Raw genomic sequence first — 26,655 nt, 5'->3', positions numbered from 1 at the left:
ACCAACACGAAAAACATTAACTCATGACTTCGAGAAGGACAATGACTACATACAAAATTATGAAGATTCAACTATACAGCATCTTTTACAACTTTAAGAAAAAGCACAATTATGACATAACATAACAAAACAAAACAGACCAGTCCTTATTTAAACAAAGAAACATGGCGGTACTAATTATTTTTTGTTTTTAACCTAAACAGCCTGCCATGTACACCAGACAGATTGTCCTGTTTGTGCACACAATTGTACTGTGGGTTTAGTGGTAGATACTGCTAGTTGGGTGGGGTCGACGCGTTTCAGAACCCAATTCAAGTTAAGGGTTCTCCTCAGGACCAGGACTTAGTCGAACTCTAAGAAAAATAATAAAGTAAACAGGTTGTTTTATACAATTCAAGCTCCCTGTAATCTAGTTCCCTATCTATGTCCATTTGGGTAATTTAATCTTACCTTTTTTTAAGATAAGGTGAGCACTTGTGGTGTTGTAGTCAATAAAACCACAATGGGTCAAAGTTGCATTGATTTTCTGAAATCATACAAAAGGATTTTTACGAAAAGGCACAGCAGGGGTGCACTCTATTCAAACTGCCACACCGACTTAAGAGCCAAAAGTGGTATACTAGTTTTACTATCGAAACAAATCAACTTGCCTCGTAATCTTTACCAGCAACGCCTATCGGCGTGTCCTCATTTTTCAATAAGATGTCTCAGTAACTTCGCATGTGTGCAAACCTAATGAATGTAAGATGAATCTTGGTAAGTTGTGGCGAGTGCAAGTATCACCAAAATCTAAATCTATGGGTAACCCCCACTTACTTGTTTCCATTAAATGCGAAGTGTACCTCAGCACGCTGAACGTGTATAATTGTGAGATGCTTTCCTTCAGCTCCTACGTCGTTCAAAAATTTTTAAAAAACGGGATCGCATATTAGTTCGTGACCGTCACTTCGGACAAACTAAATGATTTTGAAAAAGGCAGCAGCGTGACTTACTATTTTAAAGCACCGAGGCTGCTTTGGGAGACGCGTAGGTTTCTTAAAAATTGGGTAATTCGCTCCTACAATAAAGAGAGGGAAAAGCAGCTTCAGAGTCTGCGGCGTGCTTATTTCTCTTTACAGCTTACGTTTATGTGTTTCATAGCGGTACTTGCCTGCAGCAATGTATCAAATTTGGAAAGGCGTTCTCCCTTCTCTCTTCACTTCGTGTCTGCGGCTTCTCTGTACTGCGTAATCGGAAGTGACTACTCAGTCCGCTTTATTACTGTATTTCGAACGTACCCGAGCCGCGATGCGATTGATGCATTGCATGTTGGTAGATGTAGTGTACCCAAGACCACTTATACCTTACAAGCCACGTATGTGTATAGTTAAGCCACAATGGCATCGCACTCATACTATATATTATCCAAGGGTGAAATCATCCAACTGATCATTCTACTAAAATTAAAAAGAGGCAAAGGAGGTTATAGAGGCAGTTGTATCTACAGTTTATTAATTTCAGACATCTCATCTAATCCCACCTTAGTGGTATTGAAACGCATAAATAAATATGCTTCTCTTTGAAGTAGAATTCTTTCAAAATCACCCCCTCTGGGGTTTTGTTTAATGACACATAACACTGTCCAATGGAGATCCCGCTCCATCTGTTTGAGCTCTTGAAAATGGGCTACAAGAGGTGCATTTTGAACTCTGTTTTTAATTCTGTAACGGTTTTGGCTTATTCGTTGTCTGATTTCCTGCGTGGTTTTACCAATATACACCAGTCCACAGGGACAGGTGATGGCATACACCACATTTTTTGTCTTGCACGTTGAAAACTCAGTGTGCTTCCACTTGTCATTTCCGACCCTGAGTTCAATGCCTTCCATAGTAAACAACCCTGGGGGTGGCAAATCCATAGGGTTTGATGAATCCAAAGGGGCCTCCTCACAGTCAGCCTCCATATCCACAATCCGATGAACGGCCGGGGATGGCACCGGGGTCCAGACAGCGTCGACTCGACGTCGATGAACCCTCTAGGAGCCTCATCTGTCCAGCGTCGGACCAGCGTTGACACGACCTCCACCGAGGCAGGAACCTGCAGAGAGGAACGGAGCCGACTCGGACTTGAGGGCTGCGCCACAGCCGGCGTCGGCGCAGGGAGCCTCACAGGGCTTTGCAGAGATGAGGAAGGCTTCGAAGTGCGAGAAGGATGCCCCTCTGAGCTGTGTCCCAATGTTGCAGTGACTCCGGAACCGGAGTCAGGGTGCTCGACCGGCGCCGAGGGCAAACCCGCCGGCAAAGCCTCGATCTGAGCCCCTACCCCCTCTATGCGGCCCAAAGGCGCACCAGGGAGAGGGGGTGACCCAAAGATGGCAAATAAGGCCCGAGAATAGGCCTCCTTCTGGGCCCGAGTCGCCCCAGCTGCAGAAAATGGAGGGTAAGCGGGGATCGACTCCTGAGGGCCGGTGTCCGGTAGAGTGCAGGAGCAAGGGGCCCCACCGTCGCGCGAGGCTGACAACCTCCGTGACTTCTTTTTCTTTTGCTTACCTGCAGCAGGAGAGCAACGTCCGCGGGAACGACATTCCCAATCCTACCACCCCCACACGCAGGGACTTCGGCTTCAGCCAGCGGCAGGCGTCACTCTCCTCGGAGTCGTGGTGCTCTCCAAAGCACAACATACAGATCGTGTGTGGATCCGTCACCGACTTCTGCCGCGTACAGGATTCCCACGCTTTGAAGCCCGAAGGCATCACACACTGTTCCCGGATGCCAAAAGGCATCGAGAAAGCCTGAAAAACAAAAACAGGCCAGAAGTAACCGCTTCTCCGGATCTGCGCTGGGACGCGGAAAAGAAGAAAAACTGACATCAGCAGCCTGGGGGGTTCTATATGGTTCAATTGACGTCACTTCCGTGGACGACGTCAGGACGGAGCCGGGCAATGGCGCCCCCCCCGGCATGCAGAAGTACTGCTGGGGAAAAAGTTTTCCGGATCCAGTCTGACGCCTGGGGATATTCCATGTTAAGGAATCTGTGGCTAGATATCTCTATCAGATGGCTTTGCCAATACTTGTTACAGTCTTGCTGCTGTCTTTCACAGACAGCACTGTATCCCAAATTTAAGCATACACTCAGAGTGGGCTTTGTGTTGGCCATTACTCAGGATTGGCTGGCTTCCTTGTCTAGCTGACATGAGAGAACTATTTTTTAATCCTCAGGTTCCCATTTCATTTCACTTGTAGCACTCTGTGGGAGCGCATCACTTCCCTTGCTTCCCCCTATCTCTGCCACCCTGTTCCCAGCAGCCAGCTAACAGTGGTCAGCGGTCAGCTATTCCTAGCGGTCAGCTTATGAGTTTTATTTGTTATAAATTTGAACTACAAGTGATGCTAAAGCAAGCAAGCCAGATTATTACAGGTGACACCGATAAGCATCGTGATGCTTGTTCTTTACCAGGATAACACCTTTTAAACATAGACAAGGTGTGATATTAAGGTTCTATCTTGTCAGTTCTGATAACCGGTGAACTACATTATTCCAGAATCTATGGACTTTAACACTTGTCCACATCATGATCACGTATGGACCCACGTCATTGGTGCATTTGGAGCAAAGATCACTGTTACCCAGTTCATTGCTTGCGTAATGCTCATGGTCAGAAGCACTGTATGTACACTATGGCGACTGGATTAATTTCAGACTATGATTATTTAGCATAGGTTTATGACAATTATATTTCTCTCAGTTTCTACTCCTGTAGCAAATTAATTTCCTATTTTTCTTTATGCGGTTGCATAACTTGTGACTCTGGATCTGCTATCTTTGTTTGATTCGGAAAACAATCTGCACCTTCCTCCAGAAACAATTAGTATTTGTTCCTATGTTTTTTTTAATGTTGTGTAATTCGGACATCTGATCAGAACAAACTTTTGCCCAGTCTTCCAGATTAATTTCTGGGCATTCTTGTTGTACGTTCACGAGTAATCGCAGATCACCAAGTGGTCTATTCTCTCAGTAATGTGTTTATTGCTACTCACCATGAGCGTCTCTCAGACTGGTGAGGCAGTTGTCTTCAAGACCCCAATGCAGTAGCACTGCCCCCAGTCCTCTAAGTCCGTCCACAACTTCCTGTGAAGCTGCTCTTATCAAGGCTCAGATGTGCTGATAGCCTCCGTATGAGTCATAAAGAGGAACTCTTGTCGCCAAACATTGCTGCCTCGCCAAATCCAACACTTCTTGGCTTGCCCAGCCGAGTACCAAAGGGCTTATCACTCTGACAGCTCTGTGCCCATTCTGAGCCTGAAACTAGGGGCCCGGCAGTCCAGCCTGGGGTCGCAGTGTTAAAGTGGGTGCCATAATGATGCGTTCCATAACTCGCTTATGAGATAGAAGTAACTACTTTGGGATCAGTGTAGCAAATAACTACTTTAGAGCCCACCTCCGAATTATTTCTTAAGAACTTTGCTTCCAATGAATGCAACACAGAGAGGATTACTGAGAGGCGGATTCAAAGCCTGGAGCCACCATCAAGAACTTCTCTGAAAATATCTGTGTAGACATCATGGAACTATCTGGGATGCTGGAGCCAGAATGACCGTGGTGGGCCAAAAAGAGATGGATCCCTCTGATGTAAGACAGGGGGCATCAAGATTTGCATTTGACACAAAGATATCATCGCTTTGTAACCTTTTCCTGGGGAAACTCCAAGTGGGTGAGAAGATGAAGGAAGTCAAGGTAGATAAACGTCTAGATTTGCAGGTGATGGGCGCTGTGCTGACTTTATCTCACACAGTCCAAGTCAGAAAGTCTTCAGGGGATGAGAGACCTCCCACACAAGGGCAAGGAAGAGCCCATGCAGAGATCCAGCACAGCTGAGTCTACAGTGCAGCAGTGAGAGCTGCCTAGATGAAGGAGACCAGGTGACAAAGCTGTAGAGCCTATTAGAACTAGCTTGCAGGAGCCAAGGATTATAATTTGGTACACATAGAGGGCAGGAATGTTGTGCACGAGGCCCACCAGTGCTAAATGCTTACCGGAGGTGGAGAGACTGGCTTTGTGTATCAAGTGTCAGCGTGAGTTGCTGAAAGGCTTGATGCTTGTAGCAGCTTCATTAGGTGACACTGCAGGAATGGGAACTAGAGTTTGCAAGGGCCTCCGAAATCTGATGAGGTTTCAAGATGGTGGCAGCCAGGTGTAACATCCTTTGTGTTCCAGAGCTTCCTTGCTGGTCACGATGTTGCTGCTGCAAGGAGCCTTGCTTCATGAATTTTTAATTGGTGTTAAAGGAACATTCTCTTCCTTAGGAGTTTGTTGAGAAAATATCCATACTATGGAGAAGTATTTGGCAAGAGGAAGCTATTTGGGATCAAACGAGCTTTGAACTGCTTCTTAAATTAGACTTTTTTAGCCGAAAACTTTGTGGACAATTTAGAGTCTATCTGAACTTGAATTCGTTTGTGAAGGAACAGAAATGATTCTATTGTCAAATCATCATTGGGCACTATACATGTATGCCATATGTATTAAATGTACAAGAGAGTTGTGTAGCACATTATACTTGTGCCCTCCAGAGTTGGAATCAGAGTACTAACAAGAGTAAATTTCTTTCCAGTTACGCTAAAGGCAAAATTAGAATCTAAACCGATCGAAGTGCATATATCTGAAGTTAGATGTAGTTACAGGGAGTCAGCTCAATCTGCATTTCAGTGGTTATATAAATCTTGTTATATATTTCAGTTTCAGGAAAGTCAGCTTCATACTAGAAACACAGGAAGTCGCTTACACGGGGTTAACGTAAAGGTATGTCCTTTCATCATTAAAGTTGGATGCAGGATACTAACAGCGTTCTTATTTGACTTGAGTCAGAAGGAGGAGAGGGATATACGGTTTCTCTTTTTCTCTCCTAGCCCATTCTCTTCTCCCTTTTATTTGTCTCACGTATCATATTGTGTAGGGTTCGGAGTGGTTGTGGTGAGGGTGGAAGATTACATCACTTCCGTTGGTGAGTGCATTCTGACACATAATGTCCTGATCATAACACTGACACGTTCTCATGCTTTTGCACTGTATATATCTCTTACTACTCCAGGTCCCAAGGTTAGTGGTTAATCCAGTGGTTACTGCCTTTATGCCAGTTCCTTCTGCTACATTAAATTGATAGGAGTAACGTGATCATTGATGAGGGGCTATGTGAGTTTTTGCAAATGATAGGTGGGATGACTACATAGACTAGCGGAGGTTAGAAATTGTTTATTTTTGAGGATTAGGTTTCAAACATGGAAATGTAGTAATCAACGAAATTTGTGTGGGCAATTTGCAGAAATACAATAAGAGAGAGGGGAGGAATGCAAAGGAAGAGGTAAGCAAATGTAATTTAATAGAAAGAAAGGAGAGTGAAAATTGAAAGCCTTAAGTTAAGCTCAGATATTTAAGCAAGGATTTAGGAATATAGTTCATTGCTATAATGAATGTTAAAATGTAGAAAGAAGCACCATTATACCGTAAACATGTTTTATTGGCACTAGATTTGGGTGAGAATTGCTCCACCACCATATTAACTGCACTCTCTCAAAGGTATTTGGACTTAGTTTCTTCCAAGTGGGCAAAACCACTGGACGTATTGTATATACAGTCTACATGACAATGGCACAACGAGTATTTCAGTTAGTTGATTTACAGAACTAATGTACACCAACAAAGGAATCCTATAGCATAGAAGTTGGTATCGTAGGATCTTGGGAAGATGGAAGGCTACATTCACAGCCTATAGACTGCAGCCCGCTCCATATCCCAACACACATGGAAGCATGAGATAGGCTACCATTCCTAAAGTATATTCAAGTTCCAAACTTTCAGGGTATCTCTTTGCCTCTTGTGAGTAATGTGAGCTGTCCTGGTTGTCGCTTGGAATTATAGGACTTCTAGTTCCAAGTTCACACTGATAATTGTAAAATAAGTGCCAGAATTTCAAAGGGAAACTGGGCTGTGTCAGCTACATTCCTTAGTACCAGGATCTCATTGTTAATGCATAGCGTAGTCCAAGGATCCCTCGGTTGCAGCAACCCCCAACTCCTTAGATCAGACTCTCGCGGCACCACATATTATATGAATATGCAGTCATGCAGTTCACGTTTCAACTGTGGTTCCTCGTGGCCCTGTCTGCACTGGCATCTGTCTCTATGCTCTGTCCCCGGATGCCTTGACCCAATGGGTGCCTCATCCCATTGTGGGCATGGATGTTGAAATGCTATCCCTTCTCTATTTTCTCCTGTTTCCCTATGTCCATCTGGTCCCCAAGCTTTTCTCTAACATGTGCAGTTACTCTGCGGCCTCCTAATATGCTGTCCGAATCTCTTTTCTCTGGCTCTCACCAGTGTTTGCACAGCTAAGCAAACCCTTAAGTTGCTCAAATGCTGCTCCTGGTCACCCTCATTCTATTCCAAGATCCTGCACTGCCTTCACCTGGGCTTTCATCCATGTGCGCATAGCTCACAGGCACCCGTCAGTTGCTGAAGTGCTGCCCCTGATCTCTCTTGTGCCCCACAGTCTCTCCCCTGGTCTTTGGGTCCCCCTTCCATATGTGCTGGTCTGGAAGTCCAGAAATCCAACTTATAGCAGCACCTGGTTAAAACTGGATTGGCTTCCTGTGAGCTCATGCCACTCCGATCTGCCATCTAATAACCTGTCCGGACTTGAGATGCCTGACCTGTGACTTTCCAGTCCATTTCTCTTTGGTCATTTGCTATTCTCTACCTGTAGTTTGCCAAAACAAGGACAACACCTGTAAAGGTCCTCTTTGAACTTGTTAGCTTTGGTTTTTGAGTTTGAAAGTAGCCCACATTCAGATTGAGCCATGGCCTCACCTGGTGAGCCTTCTGTGAGTTATGTATTGGTCCTCTGGAGCCAGTACTTTGTTTTCTCCTTGTATTCATCCTGACTTTGTATAGTTGAGTGGAAGGACTAGGACTAGGATGCCCCACAGTTGCTGATGCCCATAAAGTTGCAAAGAATCCTGGGACCATCCAGGGCGATGGGTAGCAGGGCAGGGAAGTCCAGAGAAGAGAAGAACTGCTCTTACACTGAGTACAATCCCGAGACCTATCTGATGGAAATCTGCATGGAGGGTGACTTAAAGAGAAAGCCTTTTGATGCACTCACGAGGATATGTCTGTAATCTGATATTGATCAAAGCTGAGAGCTAGGACTGTCATTTGCATTATTAAAAAGGAGTATGTGCATGAGACACAGAAGAAAGGACCCCAGTTATTAGCCAGAACCTGACCCTTTTTAAACAGTAACCCGTATGGAATTGCTCCTGGCTTGAGAGGCATCAGAGCCCTCCTCCCACCTGAGACCTCTATGTACCTTCCATTGCGTGGATTTGCTTTTGTTACTATAGCAGCCATGGGGAAAAGCATTCTACGATGTCTGGTTCATCATTGTCCCCCTAATAATGGTGTCTGTTATCCACAGAGTGTCACCCTGACCAGTGGGTGCTCCTGAAATCATACAGTGCCCAGCAACATCAAACATCTAGTCTGTGACTGGTACATTTTGAGATATGGACTGCTAAAGTCTGGATCACTGTTGGCTGTAGACCACGAGGTAGCAGTCTGTTTCCCAATACCCCTTAAGCATCCTGAAGTAGATTTAGACTGTCTTGAGGTCCAACTGGTCCCCTCTGAACTACCACTAACCCACACTTGGGCTCAAAGCTGCAGTATACCAGATGCCCCAGTCACAAAAGAGGCACCCCAGTGTTCCAGCTCATGGAAGGCTTATGTTAGGAAAACAAACTTGTTTTGATTGACCAAACACCATCTATATTCAGATGTGCATTATGCTTTCTATTATATCTTGCCTCAACAATATTTGGAGATGTCTGTCCACGCATCCCAACTAATTGTTGAGGACGATATGGCCATTATGGTCATGCCAAGCCGACCACATGTTCCCAGAAAGGAGTTCTTATCACTCAATATTAAGTTATGTGGGTTCTATTTAACCATGGATCCCTTAATTATATTGTAAGAGTATCATGTTACGATGCAGTTATGCATTGCCTTCAACTATATGTAAATTAGCCACGCAATAAATGGGAGATCCTAACAGTACGACTCACTCAGTGTAGCCTCAGCACGCCCAATATGGTACTCTGTGCGCTATGTGCTCAGACACAATACTTACATTACTGACTCTACCCGACGCCTTCCCAACCACATGTGGCTATTGAGACTGACTAGGAGGCATCTTGGCCACTTACCACTGCCCTTTAGTTACCCTACAGGGCTGCTAGAACGGAGGTGGAAACTGGTGATGAGTGAGATGGGCGTGGGATGGTCTGTGCAGATGTGCCAAATTACCTTATCTATATGCCCCATTTATTCCACTTGGGCACAGCCCTCGGCTGCCACCCCTGTTGGATGCGGGCACCGGAATACGTGCACAGGTGTGTGGCCTCACAACCTTCTCTGATCTGTAACCTAAGGACCAATTTCTGGCCCAATCTGAAACATCAGCTACATCGCATCCCACGGTCTTAGAAGTGCTTCTGTTCACCAACTCCGGGCAACCTGCCGCTGTTTACACAACATGTTCTTGTCACATGTCCCATGCAGGCCCATTGTCGTTTTCCCTATGTCAGCATGAGCATGTTGCAGACTGCCCTTTGCCTTGCGCAGGTTACTCTACAGCCATATTTTGCTTTGGGCCACACTGTACTTTCACACAGAACACGCTGTTGTTTTTTCATTCTGTTCTTTCCTGGGATTTAGTCTGAACCTGTAGACAAGGTCGAACAGTGCCCCTTGTTATTCTGGTCAGGCCCTAGCACCTAGACAAAACACGTGAATGCAGCTGTTGTTTGGGAACACGTACTTTTGTCAAATAGGTATGCCCAGATAGGTAACACACACTTGGAGAGGGGCCTTTCCAGGGAAAAGATTGAGACAGCATTTGAGATGTAGAACATTTATCTGTGTATACTAAGGTACGGGGTCTGCTGTGAACACCTAGAGATCTTCTGATATGTAATCATTTTGCTTCTGGGGAAGGGGGTTAGGCTGCACTGTTGTATATAATGACAGCTGCATTTATGATTTACAGACTGCTTGCTATGCTAACCGTATTTGTGTTAGGCATTTTCCTACTTTTTGTGGCACGTATACTGCATACTAGAGTACGATAGTTAAAATAAACATTTTAAACTTTCCTTGTGTCTCTGTCAGAACTGATTGTTGACTAGTAGTAGTGTGAGAGTGAAAGAGTGTGTCCTGTAACCGCGATTCCAGAGAGGAGCGGGAGTGTTGTGTTCTGGAGTGTCTAATCGCTTGCTCCTCTGTGAGTGAGTAGGAGGGAAAGTGAGACACTATAGCTAGTCAGTTCCAAGGCTCAGGGGTACTCAGGTGGTAGGATGGCTCAGTCCCTGACTACTAAGGTCCAATAATCCCAAGCATAGTTCTGCGACTCTGCAGAATCCCTGTAACATTCTCAGCACCTCCCGAACACTTCTGGCCTTGGAGCATATGCAAACAAATTCATCATCACTCAAATAAGCAACTAGACTATAATCCATCACGCAGACGTCCAGCCTGATCGCCATTCCAACCGCCCGCATCGCATGGATGTCAGGTACGGATCCCCCTCTTACCGACGTCCAGTGGACCTAATGCTGTGGCAGAAGGTTGATACACTTTATTGTTTGATTAATTAAATCATTACAATCCACATAAAAGAGACAAAACTTAAAAACATTAAAAAATATTTTTCACTTGGCTCCTCCCATCATACTCAATAAAAATAAGGCAGTAAAATTAGTCATATAAAAGTTTTCTTCTAGAACAGGGTAACCTTCGCTTAAGTACAACCACATGGCGGCATACTATCAATAAATACAGTTAATAACAGATAGGCCACCAAACTGGAGAGAGCGCAACGTAGCACAAAAGGGAAGAAACATATTCATGGGCCTATGAGGAGTCAGGGAGTGTTAAGCAGCTGGCGGGTCTTAGAGATGTATGATCCAACAATTCGGCCATAATTTGCTGAATATGTTCTCTTAATCAATTTTAACTTAACCTGTGTTATGGCCTCCTAAATTGAATGTAAAATTTAGAGTTACAACAATCAATAGTCAATGAAAAGTTGTTGATGCCATGTCCTTTCCACAGCTACACAGCTTAAAAATTCCACAGGCCCTTTAAGAAGATTCTTCTGTTATCAGGGAGGCACAGGTGTCTATATAAAAGATGAAATCAAGTTCCATGTTGTGAGGCTGGGCCAGGGTACACCGGTTTTACTGGAAAGCTGCTTCAAAGATGTACCATTGTTATGCCCACCTGTGTTTGTTTCCTATTTTTGACATTTTTGACACAGGACCTGGGATTCTGATTAAGTTTGTGATATGCAAGATGGATGAAGAGTGTAAAGCTAATGTTTAAAGCTGTGTTCTCCAGGTTCAATGCAGCAAAGATACCCTGCCTACAAGACCGAACTCCCAATCTGTTCCACTCAGGCCTCAGTTTTGATCTACGCAAGGACAACAATGCTGGGCAGAGATGTACAACATGCTCCAGAGGCTCGACCGATTCTCCGCAACCCTTGCACAGAAGCTCGACTGATGTGCGCCGCCAAAGGGGTAGATATTTCAAAAAGTGCCACTCCCCCAGTCTAAGTGCTACGAATCTCTGGTTTGAATACAAGGGGTATGTATGAGCTAGGTATGATGGAAGAGAAGCCAACTGATAAGAGCTGATTACTGCCCATGCGTGCTTGCATTTGGCAAGGGTCACTTTGTCAGAAGAGCAGGAACACAATTGGGTGCACTTCTTGATACTTATTTTAAGAGCTGTATTACTTGGATGAAGGTTCCAGAGGTCACTTGCTGATTATTGCTGTACGCATTTGTGAAAGAACCGGCTGGGTGACCCACCAGGATTGCTGGAGCTTATATCTAACCATAACAAAGACTCAAGGGAACCAGCTCCAGCCTGCCTTAGCTTGTGGCACATTTTTAAATAAGCACCTGCACTTAGCATTTCGTAGTTTAGGAGGCCTAGCTCTAATCGAATCTGAGCTGCAGATGCAGTTTTTGGCAGCTGAAGGACCTTTTTATAGATCTTGGTCACATGTTGAGAGGTGTGGCTCACTGGTTAGAGGCGGCAGATCCGTAAGCAGAGAATCGGCCAGGGACCAGGGTTCAATTCCCGACGCGGCAGGGTCGTGGACCAGGGTCAAAACGGGCTCGATAATTCTCGCCTCGGTACCTACTCTAACCAGGAACACACTCGGCAACTCTGGGCATTAGCTTGCCTCATCTCCACAACGGCCCCCCACATTCGCCGGGGATGCCTGGTTTCACCTTGGAGATACCCTGGAGGGACCATCTCACAGGGATAGCCAGGACGGGTTCCCCAGCGGTCTACAGCGCCAGGACGCCTCAGGGCAGCAGTGCGCTTTACAAGACACATACATACATACATACATACATACATACATGTTGGTTTAGTGTAGTACTGAGTTTACCTATGGAAATTTTGAAGCCATACGAATGCTGTGGCCAAACAGCTACACTGTCTCCCAACTACAAGCTACACCTTTTTTTCCATTGTACGGGCCCTCACTGGTCACGCTCTACCCTTTACCCCTCGGGTGGCCCTTTTCGGCTACGTCAATGCAGGCCATCACCGCCTTATTGCAATGCTACTTCTCTTGGCTAAACTCAGAGTGGCCATCCATTGGGGCCGACAACCTGCCCTCACTGTGTCCGCCTGGCTGAGAGATGCGGCGTACTTCCAGGAGCAGCTGTCTAATTTCTGGGATTTGATGCCTTCACTCTCTCGCCCCAAAGATATCTGGGAGCCCTTTCTTGCATACATGAAGCCTTGCCACAGGGCCCTGAACCTTAGAATATCCCTCTGCTCCATGCCTCACCACACTATATAAGACCTCTAGCACTTCACTGTAACTGCTGAGATGAGTCTCCCGGCTTCCTTACCATTGATCCAGCGTTTTTGGCCGAGGTATGCCAGTGCATTACTGGAGCTCTGGGTTCACACCAGCTTGGAGCCACACATAAAGTAGGAATTATTTTGATGCTGCTATGGCTACACATCATAATGGTACCATGCTAATTCGCTCCGATTCCTCCTCCTCCTTCTGCCCACCTTCCCCCTGCTCCCCGAATGCCTCCCCCTTACCATGTTCTGCGGTTGTGACACTTGTCATGTGTTTTTCATTATAAATGCCAATAAAAGTAATTTAAAAGAATTATAAGTAAATTAATCACACATGCGTTTGCAGTATCTTCTACTCACTCTATCGTTCCTATGGAAAACAATAAACATGCCATCCATCAATCAATAGAGGGTCAAGACAGTGGATCGATCAAAGTTGGGCGAAGATATGGCAAATTATGGAATGATCAAAGTTGATCCAAGATATGGCATATAGTTGAACATTCAGTGGTGAGCCAATGTATGATATAAAGTGGATCAATCAAGTGTGAGTTAAGATATGGTTATAGTGATCGATCAATAATATGCCATAGTGAATCGATCAGTAGTGGGCCAAGGTACAGTATATAGTGGATCCAGAAATGGTGGGCCAAGGTTTGACATATAGTGAGTGGATTTATCTGTGGTGAGCAAAGGTATGGCATATTGTGGATTGATCAGTGGCTGGCCAAGATATGTCATATAGTGAATCAGAAATAGATGGGCATAGTAAATCAGTCAGTGGTGTGCGGCCAAGGGATGGCATATAGTGGATCTATCAATTGTGGTCAAGATATTGAATATAATGGATTGATCAGTGGCGGACCAAGATGTTGCATATGCTGGATCTATCAGTGGTTTGCCAAGGTATGGCATATATTGCACCACCAGTGGTAGGTCAAGGCATGGCATTTAGTAGATTGATTAGTAGTTGGCCATGGTATGGTATATAGTGCATCGATCAATTGGGGGGCAAGATAAGGCATATTGTGAATCGATCAATAATAGGCCAAGATATGGCATATTGTGGATTGATCAACGGTGGGCCAAGGTATGGCCTATTGTGGCTCCATCAATGGTAAACCAAGATATGGCATATAGTAGTGATGTACATAATCAAATGCACTTATATCTATAAATAGGACCCCCATTTCTGAATTACATACAGGACGAACCTCATTATGTGATATGACTGAAACTATTATCCATAAATTTTTTATTTACATTAAAATTCACTCCTGGAAGAAACTGTTTTTCCTTTTTACCTCTCTCCATATTTTGTTTCAAAGTTCATGCTTTATGTAAATTCTGGTCAAATGACTTAGCCACTAAATTGACACTATAGGACGTTTTCATGGTGGCAGCGGGAGAAGAGTCTTCAGGTACAACTGACCTGTTAGATATGGGTGTAACTATGCCCAACGTTTATATGTAGGCAGGTGTGCTTGTCAACATTATTTCAGTTGTCCTGGATTATCATGTCAAATGTTTTTGTACTTGCCTCCAAAATAAAATAAACATACTTTAAAAAACATTTGTGGTATAAAGTAAGGTTGCCCTTCTCATAATGTACAGAAAATGTGTATTTTGATATAGTGATATACAAAATATAGCAGCCCTAAGGTCAACGTTTGGGATGGAGAAAGATCTCTCTCAGTAGGCACAGTGAATATTTCTGTGTGTTGAGGGCTTTTTGTGACATATGTGCAGAGTGGGACGCCTGTCACCTCACATGACTGTACAGGACTGACAGAGATGGCAGCGATACCTACTTTAGTGAGCCTGGCAGCCCTTTTTACCTGTCACCTGTTAGGTATTGGGTCTTGCAGCATCTCTCATCTTTTTCAGTTTGTCTTCCAGTCGCATGCAAGTGGATTCTTCGCCCATATATGTGGGATATACATGACTTGTGTAAACATGTCTACAAGGTTAGTAGGTGTAAATTTAGTGTATGTGGATAATTTGGCCATGGCTACACTGGCTTCCATTTGCCTGAAACAAAGTCCAGTGGTACCTAAGATGGAGGAATAGAAAGGGCCCAGTTAGCATAGATGCATTGTACAAATCTTTCAGACATCCCTGGGTCCATGGAAGTGGGCCAGACTGAAGGATGTTTTGGAAAGGAGACAGCGGGTCCCTTTGAAGTCATGGACTTTCTCCAGCCTTTTCCTGGTCCTATGTCCTCTGGAAGGGCTACCTTCCACAGGTTATCAGGAAGGTCAGTGTGTCTGTTGTGCATTTCTGCAGGAAGGAGACACCCCTGCTCCACCAAGTCTGTCTGCAACTTATTTATAAAGATGGGACAGAAACTTACAGTCAGTGTGCAAGATTTCCTAACCAGAAGCCTGGAGTCCCAAACAAGTTGAGCCCAGGAGAATCCTTAGAGCGTCAAAGGTGGGTAATGACTGAAGCATAGAACACCATGCAAATGTGCCCGTAGAGGCTGCATTGACGCTGTGTCAAGGACAGGACTAATATCTGCTTAGGAAGGATGCTGGAGGTTCTCTTGCATGTGGGAGGAAAACAGTGCTGTGAAGGCAAGGGGCTTCAAAGGAGCCCACCTATACAACTTTACATTACTGCTGGGGTATTAGGAGAGATCTGCACCTGTGCACCTGTGCTGTGGGTGAGGCTCAGAGTCCCAGATGTGTCCCCAGCACAGGCAGTTTTACCATCACCTAAACTGAACGGTGCCATGGGCAACTCAGCAGGTCAAGATCTGAAGGAATATATCTAGCACCAGGAAGTATCCAGGCACTGGAAGAAGCCAACTGTCATTGTGATCGAAAGAAATGATAAAGACGTACAAGCACTGTGAAGAAACCCAAGCTCCAAGACCGTAAGCATGGCAACCTCGACATCGCTTCCTCCTCACTGATGTTGAAGCGGCCTCTTCTGACCTGATCAGCAGGAAGTGGAGCTCAAGGCACAAGAGTTTGAACGTGTCTGGGCCAACATCCTCTCCACTGGATGTGGCCTGCCTGGTGCATACCACTAGAATGGCATCTCCCTTCTGATACCAGCACCAGCCGGCGGGCCCTTCTTCTAACAGGCCGCACAACCTTTGGTTGGCAGACATGTATTGTGACACTGAACCCAGACTAAGGGGAGAATGGAAGGAAACTACTGGGACTAACAAGAGACTGTAAAATGAAAATGAGCTGCAGGAGTTATCTCTTGTGTCACAGAGACTCCTCACCAACAGGGCAACAAGCCAATGTACATCTACTGCCAGAGGCTGTCTCCGTGACCACAATGGATACTATACCCATTAGTACTCATGAGAATTGCTCTCTGTGGATAATTGCTGTAATTTGTTAGCTATGGGAATAAGTACACAGTTTCTTATTATCAACTTAGGTACAGTGATTTGTTAACTTCTGTTTGGTGGGTGTTGAGATCCGAATCTGTACCCCCAAACCACCTCCGTGAGTAAGGGCTGCTTGACCTTACTGCCATGAGAGTCAAGTGGCAAAGGAGTGTGCTTGGTGATCAGTCTCAAGCCCAATATTGGGGTTAAGCCCTGAGACACCAGTTTTATACACAGTTTCACACTAACCGAGTCCAGAAACCTCTGAAAACCACAAGACCCCTGAAAGATGTCCATATCTGCCATAATAAACAAGACTAGTATTAATGATTATCCAGCTTTCCTTCAGCAATACTCACCCAATACCTACCAGTCCCTTCCCACCCTGTGCCTGCTGGCTTACTTATCTTACATGGAATGAAGTCCACAAGGTAGTCCCACCACTGCCTCAGTGTGGAGTCGCCAAACATATACACATTCTTCCCCCTCAGGCAGCTGCTGGCCTCCAGTTGGGTGCGGAATCGCTTGTTGGAGCAGGAAAGAGAGGCCCAGGTGCCCTTATAATAGTATCCAGATGGATGTGTTATCTCCTGGCCAGGGGTGCAGGCCGGCAGCTTCTTTGCATCTGTTAGGGAAACCGAACGCATGCCGAGTGTTAATTCTCAAAGCGAAAGTTATTTCTTGCTGTGATTCTAGCATCCTATGACTAGACATAAAATACTGTATGTCAAGGGGGGTGCGCCCTACACAAAGTATGTGTGTGTTTTGTGACATGGGCTGAAGTGAGGAAAGATCTGTCTTCTGGCGCTCAACAACATGTCTCTCAGTACCTTCATTTTCAGAAGAAGATGAATATATAGGGTTAAGAACAGTCAGTGCAATATTCAAACCAGGATCAAAGTCATAAAATGACACTGTAGATTTCTGTAACCTCATCACCGTGCTCCTATATCATGGTGCTGACCTATGACCCCTATATAAACGATCAAATGGAGATTAGAACCATTTCATGTTGTCTCTCAAAGTTGGGAGTGATGTTATGGGAAGCACATTAGGACCCAGAAACACTGACCCTTCCCATTTTCACAGCTGGAACATCAGGCACCCCATCCTCTGCTAAGTGTTAAACAGGAAGTGATGGGAGGAGAAGACCATTCTAGTGTAGGGCAGCTTCCCCACAAGTGAAGGAACAAACCTATTGGCAAGGCCTCTATGATTAAAAAATAAAGAATAGCAAATGCAGCTGTATGAGTACCATCTGTATCAGTGCACTTTGAACTCAAAAAAATATGTATACAATGGTGAGCACTTCATAGTACCTGACAGCAGACACAATGGACTTCCCTAAGTCTTTATAACCAATTTGTGGTTTCAAGTATAACACCATTGTTATATCAGCGTTCCTACCTCAAACCTGAACCAAACTTTAATTCAGATGGCCCTGGCTTTTCCTACATGGACATTGCACACCACGTGATCTTTAATGTCAATCGGTTTACAGAAAATCAAATTATAATGGAAGTGGAGACTGTTTCACATATCTACCCGTTAATTGCCCAATAGCTTTTAGTAATTAACATTTAAATACTAAGGCACAGAAACAGAGCCCAAATTGTAACTAAGATCTATATAAAAAGGCAGTTTGTTAATTCATAAGACAAAACGTTTTGAATCCATTTTATACAAGAAGTAGTGTGCACATTTTACCTAATACATAGAAAATACATGATTCAAAATGTCTGGAAAAACAAAAGAATTCTTTCTTATATTTTTGGTTGTATTAGATACACAAAACGAATGACTAAATCTTTGTTCTTAGTTTTTAATACATCTTTAACAGTTACAGCAAATGTAAAAATTGGTTAGGCCAGATATTTTTAGAGCAATGCCTTCTTCAGGATTAAATTGTTTTGGCTTCGTCATTTTTCTATGTCCATTGTATTACTGCAGCTCTCATAATGACCATTAAATACCCTTCGTAGAATATGGTACTTTCAGTGTACTTTCAATGTTTAATTGTTGTGTGGTTGAATGTTTGTTTTGTTTTTCTTCTTCATAATGATTTTACTAGAAGCATCTTTTATTATTATCATTACCATCTATTGTTCCTGCCAGGCATTATCCATTAATTTTCAGAAAAGTGTGTTCCCTAATTTTGCAATTTGTTTTTACAATTTTGATTTGGTTTTACATAAATCTATGTGAGTTACTTCTTAGTAACGGGGTGTCCTGACTGTGTGTGGTAGTAATGACTTGGAAGCTGTGAATGACACAAATCACCGCCCCACTTTACACTGCATACGACATGATGGAACCAACAGGGTCCTAGCTTAGTTAAACAAAAGTTCAAAGAACAAACACATTTGTGGGAAATAAACATTTCTTTACAAGTTATAATCTATATGTGTAGAATCTGAATCCATTCATGAAATAAATTAAGCCATTTTCAGTACACACATTGAAACTCAAGCAAAAAAGGTGCTAATTTTCTGTGTTGCGCTTCAGCAGCTTTTTCCGTTTTAGTCTAATGAACTGTACCTTTTCACAGCCCTTCCCACCTCATGCATGTCCTCCCTATCTGTCAGTAAACATTGAAAAACATGCCTTGGCATCGGTGTTGATTAGAAGCTAAAGTCAGCCCTTGTAATATTTTAAGGCGTCTCCCATATTAGAGCAAGCAAGCTTTATCCTCTTCATGGGAATGTAGCCATGGGTGATGTCAGGAAGTGATGTCATTTAAACGTTTTGTTACATGCTAATGTCATTCAAAGCACACTGCTACCTGTATACTGGCTTAAATACATATGCTAGTACAAAGGAACAACAAGATGGAACCTGTAACAGACATGATCACAGTCGGACTTCTACAAGACCGATGGGTCTGCCACCAAATTTACTCTCCAGAAGAGACGTCATCTAAGCACAATAGGAGAAAGGGAAGTCAGTTTGACAATTTATCAGGATCCAGAGTGGAAAACAGGAAATTGGTTGGACGAAGGTGGGGAGAAGTTTGGAGACATAGAGCAGTTTCATCTTTAGGAGAGCATCAATCAATCAATCAATCAATCAGATCATTTGTAAAGCGCACTACTTACCCGTGACGGTTTCAAGGCGCTGAGGGGGGTTAGGGGGGGGGGGGGGTGCTGCTGCTACTGGTCTAAGAGCCAGGTCTTGAGTCGTCTCCTGAAGGTCAGCAGGTCTTCGGTTTGTCGTAGGTTGAGGGGGAGGGTGTTCCAGGTCTTGGCGACGCGGTGGGAGGAGGACCTGCCTCCGGATGTGGTTCTACGGATGCGCGGGACCGTGGCCAGGGCGTGGTCAGCGGAGCGGAGTGTCAGCGGCAACCCTGCTCACTAACCTTATAAGCCGGATACAGCAGGGGCGATCCACGATGCTAGAGTCCTTTCTCCCCGAGAACAGTATCACCCTAGAGGATTGAGAGCCCCCTCTACAAGCAACACCACCCCCGGGGAAACGGGATAACTCAGAAGGGCAGAGGCGACTAAATGGGGGAGGTACTCCACTCCTGTTGAGAGAGAAGGAACAGTCATGAGCTACGGGAACCCCGACCCACCCAGCAAGACAAGATATCAATACACAAGTGAATTCCTCCTCACACTCACTCAGGCAGTTCCCTGTGTCGCACAGGTAGTCGCTTTCAGACCAGGGTACTCACGCCTCCAGGAGAGGAAGAGCGGACGCTCTCCGAGCCTTTCAGTCGGCTCCAAGCGCAGGAACAGCAACACGCAGGTGTCTTCAGAGGCGCCTCGGAGCTCTCCGAGCCTTTCAGTCGGCTCCAAGCGGGGGTGCGGGTAGGGCCGAAGCGGAGAACCTCTAGTCCGGTCTCCAACGCTTCGTTTCCCCAACAGGAGGGCAGAAGGAGAAGCGAAGTGCCACTCAAGGTAATATGCAGGCGGAAGGTGCGGGTGAGCTCATGTGAGCCCGTAGGTTCGGCGGAACGGAGTACGCGAAGGTGAACCGGGCAGCGGCTCACGCAGCGAATAATTCTCGGGAAGCAGTCCAGCGAGGTCAATTACCTCGAGATACGCCAGAAGGGACTTGATTGACAAGCCCTGTTTCTTCCGTGAGAGCGGCTTTTGTACCGCCTCAGGAAGTGCGTTCGCGCGCTCGCTGGGGGCGATGGGTATTGTAGTCTTAACCCTACCGCCTTTCCAGCGACGCGCAGCGTCTCTTAGGGCGCCGATATCCCTCGGAGCCGTAAATCCTGACAGAACCCCCCTACTAGGGCCGGCGTCTCGACGGGCCCCTGGGTTTCGTAGGATGAGCCGCGTGGAAGCGGCGCAGCAATGCAGTGCAATGTAAATTGGACAGAGGTTCCCAGGACCTCTCCTCGGGACCATACCCTTTCCAATCGATTAAGTAGTGTAGCCTGCCCCTGATGTATCTAGAATCTAGTACCCCCTTGACTTCATACTCCTCCTCGCTATCTATAAGTAGTGGCGGAGGTTTTGGGGGGAGTCTAGTGAGAGGGAGACATGGTCGAAGCAGAGAGACGTGGAATACTGGATGAATGCGCCACGTGGAAGGGAGAGTCAGTTTCATAGCTACAGAGTTCACCACTTGGATAATGGGGTATGGACCCACGTATTTTGGTTTCAGGCGCGTGTTCCCTTTTATGCGTAGATGTCGTGTGTCTAACCACACCTTGTCTCCTACTTTGTAGTCCGGTTCAGGGGTTCTTCTTTTGTCCGCGTAGCGTTTGTCTCTTTCTTGGGCTGTTTCCAGTTGTTTCTTGGCTGTCTGTAGCACCACTCTCAGGTGCGAGTGATGTTCTTGGATGGAAGGGTGTTTGGTTTGTGCAGGCCATTCAAAGGGCAGCATGTTTGGATGGTACCCATTTAGACAGAAGAAGGGGGAGCATCCTAGCGATGAGTGTTCAGCATTATTGTAGGCAAACTCCGCCATCCATAGTAGAGTACTCCATTCTTCTTCGTAGAGCAACGTAAAACATCTGAGGTACTGCTCCAATGTCTGGTTCAGTCTTTCGGTCTTGCCATCTGTTTGGGGGTGGTAGCTGGTGGAAAGCCGGGCGTCCACTTTCATGACTTGACACAAGGCCTTCCAGAACCTTGATGTGAACTGTGTGCCTCTATCTGTAATGAGAACCGCTGGGATTCCATGACTCCGTACGATGTGTTGTAAAAAGTGCTGGGCTAGGCCTGCGGCTGAAGGGAGTTTCTCCATGGCAATAAAATGGCCCATCTTCGTCAAATGATCGATGACGACCAGGATGGTAGTCATTCCTCTACTAGAGGGCATATCCACTATAAAATCCATAGACAGTGTGTGCCACGGAGCTGGAGGGATTGGAATAGGATGGAGCAACCCACTTGGTCGTTTATGCTGGGACTTCCCTTGCGTGCATGTAGCGCATCCAGCGATGTAGCCCGCTGTATCTGGGTTTAACGTAGGCCACCAGAAATGGCGCTTCATGGCTAGCGTGGTTTTAAGTACCCCCTGGTGTCCACCCAAGGTGGAATCGTGAACCCATCTCAAGGCTTGTTGTTGTAGGGAAGGGGTCGGCAGATACAAGCGGTGATCCTGAAATAATAGGCGTTGCCTAGAGGACCTGTGTACTGGGTCTTTGGCTACCCAAACAGCTTCTTCGGTCGCGGAGGTTTGGTGTCGTACTTCTTCTATGAAGTCGGGTGTTGTTGCGGCGGCCGTCAGTTCATCAGGGAATGATGCGGCGTCTAGAATCAAGGGAGTGTCGGAGACGGGTACAGGGTTCGTACTGGCGGGTAGTTGGGGCCGGGACAGAGCATCGGCCTTTCCGTTTTGTGGGCCTGGACGATATTTGATTACGAAGTCGTAATCAGAGAAAAACAACGACCAACGTAGTTGTCTCGGGGTCAGAGCTCTGGCGGTTTTGAGGAATAAGAGATTCCGATGATCCGTATAGATTTCTACGGTATGTCTGGCGCCGAGCAAATGATGTCGCCATTCTTCGCACCCTCTTTTTATGGCTAGGAGCTCTTTATCCATAATGCTGTAGTTTATTTCGCAAGGGGCCAATTTCTTGGAAAAGAAGGCGACGGGATGCAATTGTCCAGTGTCCGGGTGTCTCTGTGATAGTATTCCCCCTATTGCATATTGGGAGGCGTCGGTTTCAACCACGAAAGGACGTGTGGCGTCAGGATGACGAAGCACGGGGGCTGTCATGAAACAGTTCTTCAAGGTCTGAAAGGCCGTTTCCGCCGCGGCCGTCCACTCGAAGGAGGCTCCTTTCCTCAGGAGAAATGTCAACGGTTGGATGATACCGGAAAAGTTCTTTATAAATCGGCGATAGAAATTCGCGAAGCCCAAGAAACTTTGTAGGGATTTTACGGTGGTGGGCGATTCCCACTGGGTGATAGCCTGTGTTTTCTTCTCGTCCATGACCAAGCCTTCGGGACCGATGACATAACCCAAAAATTCCACTTCAGACACGTGGAACAAACACTTTTCCAGTTTGGCGTATAGCGCATACTGTTGTAGGCGCTCCAGAACTTCCGCCACGTGCTTCACATGTTCTCCCAGGGATGTGGAGTACACCAAGATGTCATCGATGTACACGATGCAAGATACATCTAAGAGGCCCCTCAGTACTTCATCCATGAAGTACTGGAACGCGGCGGGAGCGTTACACAGGCCGAAGGGCATGACTGTGTATTCGAACAGGCCGAATTTGGTCCGAAAGGCAGTCTTCCACTCATCGCCGCGCCGTACCCGAACCAGATGGTAGGCTCCCCTGAGATCCAGTTTGGTGAATACTGTCGCGGTTTTTAGTTGGTCTAAAAGAACAGGGATCAATGGCAGGGGATACCGGTTCTTTACGGTGACCTTGTTGATTGCCCTGTAATCAATGCAGGCCCGTAATCCTCCTTCTTTCTTCGGAATGAAAAAGATCGGAGAGGAGGCAGGCGAGGAAGATGGTCGTATAAACCCGTTGGCAAGCATGTCGTCAAGGTAGGTCCGAAGATACGAGGTTTCGGCTTCCGTGAGGGCATAGATTCTGCTGCAAGGTATACTGGCTCCTGCCTCTAGTTCTATGACACAATCATAGTCCCGGTGTGGGGGTAATCTTTTTGCTTCTTGGGTGTCGAAGACGGATCGAAACCTTTCGTAAATGTGGGGTAACACGGTAACAGGCATTGCCTGTGGCTGGATGCATGTGCTGGCAAGGAACCCAGCTGGACTCCCCCTATGGGCCGACGTCTTGACTTGTTCTTCGGTACAGTGTTCTTGGCAAAAGGACGAATTTAATGTCACCGTGCGTGCGGCCCACCGCACTAAGGGATCATGGAGAGTTAGCCATGGCATTCCTAGAATAAGCGTGAAATGGGGGGCATCGATCAGGTCGAATTGTATCTGTTCGAAGTGATGTAACCCTATTTGCATTACGAGGGACTTGGTGTGATAACAAACTGGACCCGAGGTTAAGGCTGAACCGTCCACGGCCTTCACCTTCTCGGGGGTATCCTTTTGATCAACAGGGATGCCTAACTTTTTTGCATACCGTTGGTCCATGAAATTTCCAGTGGCCCCGGAATCCAGCAGAGCATGGACCACCACAGAAATGTCACAAGGCAAGGTCAACACAACGCACACATTCATGTGAGCGACCGAGGGCTGTATGGTATTGGCTAAGGCAGGGAAGACCTCTTTACTGTTAGGCCTCAAACAAGCGGTCCTCATCTTATTCGGGCTCATCAGTTTTCCGGGTCCTCAGTCGGGTAATCCACTACAGACACCGTTTTAGGTCCAGGGCTTCCGGTAGTGGTGTTCTTGGTTCGGCTTCTACAATCTTTGATGAAGTGGCCGGGCTTGCCACAATATAAGCAGAGTTTCTGAGTTCTCCTTTTTTCTCTTTCTGCTTGACTCAAGGGGCCTCGGATGCCACCGATCTGCATGGGCTCTGTTCCATCCCCTTGGGAAGGTTTTTCCTCCGGCACATATCGAGGTCTACTAGGAAGGAACCGGACGTCGCTGCGGTTCTTGTCCCCTTTTCGCTCTAAGAGCCGGTGATCCAATTGGACGGTTAAATCAATTAGTTCCTCGCAAGTGGCCGGCATGTGTACCACTTGAGCCAGAACATCCTTGAGCTCGCTTCTCAATCCCTGATAGAATAAAGAAGTTCTTTTTTCCATTGGCCAATCTGTTTCGACCACGAGTCTGTTGAAGGTGGTAATGTAGGTCAGCAGGTCCTGTGAACCCTGTTTTAGGGTTAGGAGTTCTTTATCCATCGATAACTGATGCGCCTTGCGATCGAACAGCCTCCGCATCTCCACACAAAAGGCGGGGAAGTTGTACAGGACAGGGTCGTCTCGTTCGATTAACGGGAAGGACCAGCTCGCCGCATTGCCTCCTAAATACGACATCACAAAGGCCGTCTTTGCCTGGTCCGTTGGGAAGACCTGTGGTTTGCATAGGAAATGAAGCCGGCATTGACCCATGAAGATGCCATACTTCTTGGGGTCCCCATAGAATCTTTCCGGGGGGGCAAGGGGCATCTGCATGGGTTGCATTATCTGGACCGGGGGAGGACCGGACTGGAGAGTCGTAGAGAAGGAGTGATTCGGGAAGACCCCGGGAGTGGGGGAACCCCCGCCAGAAGCCTGCGTACCTCCATCCACTACATGCGTTTGGGTTTTCACAGGGGGAGGCAGAGTCCAGTCTCGAATATATGAACCCCCTTTTGGACCAGCGGGAGGGTGACGGGACAGACAGGCTACCTCTCTTCGCATGGTGCCCATCTCGTTCTTAAGGTCATGATTTTCCGTTCTAACTGCGTCCACCTCCACTCTAAGAGCGTTCAAGGTGTCCAACATAGTGGCCAAGACTGTAGCGGTATCCATCGCCCGGGCTGTAGTTATCCGTGGGCTTGTCAATCTGTCAGCGGCAACCCTGCTCACTAACCTTATAAGCCGGATACAGCAGGGGCGATCCACGATGCTAGAGTCCTTTCTCCCCGAGAACAGTATCACCCTAGAGGATTGAGAGCCCCCTCTACAAGCAACACCACCCCCGGGGAAACGGGATAACTCAGAAGGGCAGAGGCGACTAAATGGGGGAGGTACTCCACTCCTGTTGAGAGAGAAGGAACAGTCATGAGCTACGGGAACCCCGACCCACCCAGCAAGACAAGATATCAATACACAAGTGAATTCCTCCTCACACTCACTCAGGCAGTTCCCTGTGTCGCACAGGTAGTCGCTTTCAGACCAGGGTACTCACGCCTCCAGGAGAGGAAGAGCGGACGCTCTCCGAGCCTTTCAGTCGGCTCCAAGCGCAGGAACAGCAACACGCAGGTGTCTTCAGAGGCGCCTCGGAGCTCTCCGAGCCTTTCAGTCGGCTCCAAGCGGGGGTGCGGGTAGGGCCGAAGCGGAGAACCTCTAGTCCGGTCTCCAACGCTTCGTTTCCCCAACAGGAGGGCAGAAGGAGAAGCGAAGTGCCACTCAAGGTAATATGCAGGCGGAAGGTGCGGGTGAGCTCATGTGAGCCCGTAGGTTCGGCGGAACGGAGTACGCGAAGGTGAACCGGGCAGCGGCTCACGCAGCGAATAATTCTCGGGAAGCAGTCCAGCGAGGTCAATTACCTCGAGATACGCCAGAAGGGACTTGATTGACAAGCCCTGTTTCTTCCGTGAGAGCGGCTTTTGTACCGCCTCAGGAAGTGCGTTCGCGCGCTCGCTGGGGGCGATGGGTATTGTAGTCTTAACCCTACCGCCTTTCCAGCGACGCGCAGCGTCTCTCAGGGCGCCGATATCCCTCGGAGCCGTAAATCCTGACACGGAGTTTCCTGTTGGGTACTTTGAAGGAGAGTCGACTGTTGAGATAGGATGGGCCGGTTTTGTGGAGTGCCTTGTGTGCGTGGATCAGGAGCTTGAAGGAGATTCTTTTGTCGAAGGGGAGCCAGTGCAGGTTCCTCAGGTGGGGAGATGTGGTCGCGGCGCGGGACTTCGAGGATTAGGCGTGCAGAGGCGTTCTGGACTCTTTGCAGTCTGTTGATGAGTTTGGACGAGGCTCCGGCGTAGAGGGCGTTTCCATAGTCGAGTCTGCTGCTGACTAGGGCCTGGGTGACTGTTTTCCTCGTGTTTGTCGGAAGGTTAGCCTGAAAGGTGACTACAAAGCAGCACCTGTTACCAGTTTCCATTAAAGACCATGTGCAAAGCAGCCTAATAAAGGTTTGTGTCGGGACTTTCAGATTTTTGGGAGCACATATGGAGAAGGACTGAGCCAATTTTGCAATTTTTTTAGGCTTAGGTTCTCAGAGCTCATAGTTTCAATTTTACACAGATGCCAGTGCCCTCCATAGCGCCTTGGTATTCCTAATAGGTTCCTGGAGACAGTATTCTGTGTCCAAAGCAGGCTGTTT

General features: G+C 46.7%; 1 protein-coding gene across 2 annotated transcripts in view; it reads right to left on the bottom strand.

Moving 5' to 3' along the window:
• Positions 1–26,655, bottom strand: part of LOC146839444 (NXPE family member 3-like) — a 100,732-nt gene that overhangs the window by 5,698 nt on the left and 68,379 nt on the right. Inside the window, exon 4 of one of the 2 annotated variants that reach the window (XM_085651499.1) lies at positions 16,694–16,906. In XM_085651499.1, the coding sequence (XP_085507625.1) occupies positions 16,694–16,906 (213 nt within the window). Of the gene's footprint in view, positions 1–16,684; positions 16,907–26,655 lie in introns of both variants that reach the window. The other variant, XM_085651498.1, reaches the window with a different exon arrangement.

Source organism: Triturus cristatus, chromosome 4_1 (genome assembly GCF_964204655.1).
Source record: "Triturus cristatus chromosome 4_1, aTriCri1.1, whole genome shotgun sequence".
Lineage (NCBI taxonomy): Eukaryota > Metazoa > Chordata > Amphibia > Caudata > Salamandridae > Triturus > Triturus cristatus.
The sequence above is the reverse complement of the archived record's forward strand: the minus strand, read 5'-3'. Positions and strand labels throughout refer to the sequence as shown.